Source organism: Vigna unguiculata, chromosome 9 (genome assembly GCF_004118075.2).
Source record: "Vigna unguiculata cultivar IT97K-499-35 chromosome 9, ASM411807v1, whole genome shotgun sequence".
In the NCBI taxonomy this organism is placed as follows: domain Eukaryota; kingdom Viridiplantae; phylum Streptophyta; class Magnoliopsida; order Fabales; family Fabaceae; genus Vigna; species Vigna unguiculata.
In genome coordinates this window covers 10,017,121-10,023,120 of record NC_040287.1, presented here as the reverse complement: position 1 = coordinate 10,023,120, position 6,000 = coordinate 10,017,121, and the positions used below count along the sequence as shown (strand labels likewise).

Sequence of the window (6,000 nt, the reverse complement as noted above, 5' to 3'; positions counted from 1 at the left end):
CAATGTAACATGGTCAGATAATAACGTTACTGCTAAAAGTGGTGATGGAGAACAAAAATTAAGAATTTTAACTGGTCAAAATTTGAACTATGGTATGAAAAAGAATCCAAAAGGTTTCAAGAAGAAGATAGTACACCATCAATCTAATGAAACAAGTATTTTCTTTATTTGGATGCAACTTATAATATTCCGTACATGCCTTTTATTTCATCAAAACTATTTTAATTCATAGTACAATATATGCTTTGTCTCTCGTACTTTGTTTCACTCTCTTCATCTTTAATGTATATTGTAAGAAAGGGAAAGATTAATGATGGAAAAAAAAAAAAAGCTCTCTTCTTGAGATTTGGTTGAAAGCAAATTCAAGCTCAGACTAAAAAGCATGGAAGCATTGAATGAGACCAATCATTACAAGGAAGCACATTTCATATTTCAGAAAACGTGGAAAGCAATTTGCTAAAAAAGTAGATTCCGAATCTTTCTTTTTTCTCTTTTTGCCAAGCATCACTAGGCAAAGCATGCAGGTAACTAAGTCAACTAGCATGCCATGCATTATGAAATTCTTTCTACTTGTAACATCATCTAATCAAGTAAATATAAAAGCACTTATATCCCTATTTCTTACCTGAAATTCCTTGATAAATTATCAACTCCGATACTCCTGTGATAGTTTTTTCGAGAGAGAAATCACTAAATAGATACAACAACAAATAAGACCATACCTAAATCCATACCTAAATCCAAACAAGAGACTTCACATTCAACTCAAAACCTTAAGACAATAAATTTATAAGTTTATATGATACTTAACTTTTTTATCTAACATGGAACTTAGACTTATTTGATTTTCAAACAATAATTTCATGGCTAGTTGTTTTTAATGTATTCCTAGTGACCGATTAAAGTAAAATTATGAAGAAAATCATCATGTTGATACAAAGGGTAGATTTCTTTTATGTGAATAACCAGAACCAACAGGAAATTTACAGAGCAGACAGGATTTTACCACAGTAATGGAAAGTACAAACTTGATAAACCTTCAAAGCAAAATACAGATAACTCAGCCGTATGATTATGCTGAAATAACTATTAATTACTTCTCAATTATTAACCCCAAAATTTGTCTAGCAAAATTTTTCACATACAAAACAAAAAGAGGGAAAAGTGGATTGAAACAATGGCATGTATGTTCCTGAAAAAGAGTCACCAACTAAACTTTTGTATTGCCACTGTAATTTGAAAGTTGCATGCATGCTATTACTACTCTGTTGCTGTGTTCTCTGTCACCCCTTCATCATTTTCTTGCTTGTCGAGTTGGCTAAAGTTACCTTTCTGCTTGAACAACTGAGTGTGATGGTGCCTACAATAAAGACGGTGTTCATGGGCAACATAATTTGATGGGCTAATTACACATCCTCCATAAGTGCACCTGAAACAAGCCTTATGGTAAGATGTTCCATCAACAGCTACCTGATGAAAAGGAAAAGTGGATATTAATATAAGACATAATATGATGTAAAACACTAAAATTGTTGCTCAAGTTAACAACAAATGTTTCAAAAATGGATCTTTTACTCTCTCTCTCTCTCTCTCTCTCCCTCATCTTTATGTCTCACCAATTCACCCTCATAATGATAACAATAAAAAAGACATGAATTTAGACATTTGCTAGATTGGTTCTCTCTATTATGAGTATTAGAGGTTTGGCTACATTTTTTCATTTCTGCATGAGCCGAATTTTTAAGACTAAATAAGTTCTTGTACAAATTCTAGATCTAGATTTGAATAAGGAACACTATATAAGTTCATACATGGATCCAAAATTCCTTAACAAATGTCCCTCCTTCAAAAGCTGTGAATATAAGACTCCCTTTCGTAGGAGTAAAAGTTTCAATGAGGTTTGAACTCGAGACATTAGGTTCGTTCCAAGATTCTGATACTATTGTTTCATAAAAGTTAACCCATTCATACAAAGATCCAAAATTCCTTAACAGAACTAATAGCTAATACTGTAAAGCAAAGAAATTAGGTGTCCTGTGTCTTCTTTACAAGCATAAAGGTCCAACTTTGATGAAAGCATATAGAGAACTAGAATTTAAGGATTCTGGGAATTTATTATAATTTAGATCGATCAGTTTTGCTTGATATGAAGCAAAAATATTGATAAATATAGTTATGTACCTTTTCAATTGGGTAAACTGTTTTCTTGCAAGCAACACATTTTTCCTGGGTTCCAGCAAATAAATTTGAAACCTTGCTATTGGTTTGGACCTGAAAAATCCCAGAGAGAATTTACATACAAGAAGAGTCAAACAGAAATGTTTAAAAACAACTCCATTTGAGAAGACTGAATAAAATTCTAAGATGAAAAGAAATATTTTTGAAGTTAAAATGATGTGGAAAAACCTGATCAGCAGATCTTTCAAGTCTAGCAGTTCTTGGAATACCTACAAGCAAGAAATATAGAAGTTAAAGAGAAAACAAGAAGATGAATTGTAAGTATTGTGTGTGAGAAAGAGCTAAATAACAGCAACTCACCTTCAAAACTTTTCTCCAAGCTACCAGTCTTCTTAAAGAGTTGATCAAAATGAGGCTTACAATATAAAACTCCCTCAAAGGAACAATAGTTACTCAGCTGCAGGGATGAATGAAGCAAAGAGGATTAAAAATGTATCCACCAATTTGATCTTTCACAATTTCAATCTTTAGGCTTCAGACAAAAACAACCATTTGAACTGGCACTATCTCCTATTTCATGTGACCCGATTACAGATTCTAACATTCAGAATCAGAACATCTAAAATCATTGAGTCAAAAAGCATACAAATGCATGATCATACAAGAGCAAGAAATTGTAGGGTTAAAAGACAAATTTGGGATGGCAAATGACATTGAAAAGAGTGTGATTTTCTTCATTTCTTTGTTACAGAAATGGAGAAAAGGGGCAAATAGCAGCTGCATAACCCGAGCTTCAATCAATAAAAATATAAAGCCTTGATTCCATTTCTTTAGATCAATCAAGAACCTTCTACTACTCAGGATCATAAAATCCTTCTCAAAATCATGTATTTACTTCATCCTAGTCAATCATCCTCAATGTTATGACTAAACTACTCATTTTCTCTAACAATTAGATTGAAATTATGTCAAAACCCTGTGTTTTATAAATGCTAGAAATAGAACAAATTCTCTACCAGGCAATCCAAATCAAGTTTCCTTATGAAGCACTCACCATTCACTGAAGCAATAACATGAAGATTAAATCATCACTAATAGAAGAAAAGAAACCAAGTGAATAAAAGAATAACAAAAAAGATGAAAGTTTTCAAATAAAACATGTGGGGATCAAACTGAATGCATCCTTCTCACTCATACATAAAGCAAAAAACTGGAGAAAAATAAAGTTTTGATCTTGGTGAGTTGTGAAGCAAGAGAAAAAAGTGTGATCAAACCTTTAGGGTACCCTTGCAGTGGTAGCATCTGAAACAAGATTTGTGATAGATCTTGTTGTCAGCAGTGAGCTGATCCACCAAATACACTGTCTTCTCACATGCTTTGCACTTCTGGGTAGTCCCTGCAAATGATGCCATCTCAAGTTGAACAATTCAGAACCTCACTGAATGAAGAGAATACCTTTTTCTTTTGTTCTTGCTTTCCTACACTCCCAATTTCTTCTTTTCACTTTTTCCTTTTCACACTCAGAGTTGTTGTGTGTTGGTAGAATTAACAGCTCAGATTCAGACAAATTCAGAGGAGCAGTTGAAAATGCTTGTCCTCCATATGATGCACCTAATTTTCAAACTTGCTAGAGACAAAAATAAAATAAAAAGCTAAAAAGTTTCACTAGTAAATCATAACGATGAATAGAATGGTTTGGTGAGTTGTAATTTGGTGATGACGTATTTGGGCAATTAAATGACTATGGTGCCACTTATGTTATGATGTTTACACGCAGCATGTATATCAAATTCAGTAGTGACACTTTTCTTTATATTTTGTACCAAGATTCGAACATATCATGATGTTTAATGAAGTTGTCGTGTTTCCACTGACCTTCACAGTAGTGGGTGTGTGCAGCACTTATTCACTCTTTAGTTCTCTCAAAATAATAATGACAATTAGGTTATACTGCAAAATTTAAGATATTGTTATTTTAGTTTCTACAATTAATAAAAATTAAAAATTTTATAAAGCAATATAGTATTTCACTTATTTAATTTAAAATTAAAAATCCTGCACTCTTATTAAATTAAAACATTTTTACCTATTAAAAATATAAAAATAATGAAATAGAACAAATAGAACATCTATATTACAAAGTTAATAAACAAAGTCTTAATTTTTTTCACTTGGCCATTTTAAAATTTCTTTGCAACTTTTATTTCAATAGAAAATTATTATAAAATATATATTTTAATTAATATTTTATTTTATTATTATAATGTAGAGTTTTATTTAAAATTAACTATCTTATAAATTGTATGTTATAAGATCAAATGAAAATCTTTTACATGTTAACTTATGACTCCAAACATGATTCTTATAATAGAATTGCTTAATATAGGAATTTACTTTAGGTTTTTTTTCTTTCTAATTAAATATTAATGTCGCAACTTTTTTATCAATATATTTATTTTTTTTCCCTTAATTTTGTGTTGTCATCTAAAATTTGATCATAATTTTTTTTTTATATCAATGATAAGTCAAGTTTGAGTTAAGGTTATATATTAAATCAAAATAGATAATATAATAATATATAAGAAGAATGATGCATAAGTTTATTATTTTAAATTTTTTTAATCAAGAGTGATATCACATTTTTTTTAAATATGATTGATTTCTGATTGATTTCTTATATATTTTTCATTTACTCTCTCATGCACACTAATACTTAACCAGTTTTATACTTTATTTTTTTTAATCTTAAAAATTCAACATATATAGGAGAGAATTGACTACTATGTTGGTCAATCAAATGAGATTTGGAGTTGCATATGTTGTTATGAAAGTGAATACTTCTTATTGATCAACCACTATCATACACATTTTTTGTACTTAAGTTTTTAAATAATTGTTTTTTTCTTCCATTAATTCAATTCACAACTACTTATTCTATAAAAAAATACTCCAAAGGTTATTAAAAATTCGATTACGTTTTCTATGGATAAAACACGCAAAAGAATAATTCCAACATGTTTTTGATATACCAAATTCTAAAATTTGAAGTAAGTTGTTGAACAAAATTACAAGATGATAAAAACAGATAGTTCAAAAATATATAATTTGGATGATCCAAATAAATCAACAAGCAAACAAAATTTGAATGAATTAATAACTATATGTTAGATTTAACACAAATAAAGTCAAATTGTAAAATTTTAGGTTGTTGGGAACATTTACATAAATTCCTATACATATTTTACACCAATATTCAATTAATAACTCTCTGGTTTAATTAAAAAATTGAATGTTTTTGCCCAAATTTTCCATTACATTTTTTTCTATAACCTTTGTTTCTATTTATAGCTCCTTTTTCTTCTTTTTTATGAAAGTACTACTTATTTCTTAATTATGAACATCTTTGTCGTGATTCACAATTTTGCTAGTTATAATAATTTTATTTTCATATTCTAAAAATGATATTAAGTTATATATATATATATATATATATATATATATATATATAAAAGCTTAATTTAATTAAGTTATAATTTGTGTTAGTAACTATATCCATTACTTTAATATTTAATACATTTTTATAATTAAAAATAATGGTCTGATGGCATGTTGATGTGTATCCAAATTTAAAAAGTTATTTGTTGATGAAATTTATTTGAATTAGCCATTTTCACTGGTATTATATTTTCTGTCAAAATTCTTATCAATTGATAGAAATAAAAATTACAAAGGAATGTGAATATATGTTTGACCTGTCTTAATTTTCTTTCTTATTTTAATTTCTTACTACGAGCATTGAACATATCAGACGTAGTATTTTTT

General features: G+C 28.9%; 1 protein-coding gene across 1 annotated transcript; it reads right to left on the bottom strand.

The window, feature by feature from the left end:
- Positions 1–930: 930 nt before the first annotated feature.
- On the bottom strand, positions 931–3,850 carry LOC114196277 (LIM domain-containing protein WLIM1-like). The gene is made up of 5 exons (XM_028086870.1): positions 3,453–3,850; positions 2,539–2,635; positions 2,407–2,447; positions 2,182–2,271; positions 931–1,470 (listed from the first exon to the last, which is right to left on the bottom strand). The coding sequence occupies exons 1-5, from the start codon at positions 3,588–3,590 to the stop codon at positions 1,261–1,263; spliced, it is 576 nt and encodes a 191-aa protein (XP_027942671.1). The 5' UTR covers positions 3,591–3,850; the 3' UTR covers positions 931–1,260.
- Between the last annotated feature and the right edge of the window lie 2,150 nt (positions 3,851–6,000).

Excerpts from the sequence above, each read along its gene's own strand:
- LOC114196277 (XM_028086870.1), bottom strand. The coding sequence starts at position 3,590 with ATGGCATCATTTGCAGGGACTACCCAGAAGTGCAAAGCATGTGAGAAG. Across the intron at positions 2,636-3,452 it reads ACTGCAAGGGTACCCTAAAG|CTGAGTAACTATTGTTCCTT; the intron begins GTTTGATCACAC and ends TCATCCCTGCAG. Across the intron at positions 1,471-2,181 it reads CAGTTTACCCAATTGAAAAG|GTAGCTGTTGATGGAACATC; the intron begins GTACATAACTAT and ends CCTTTTCATCAG.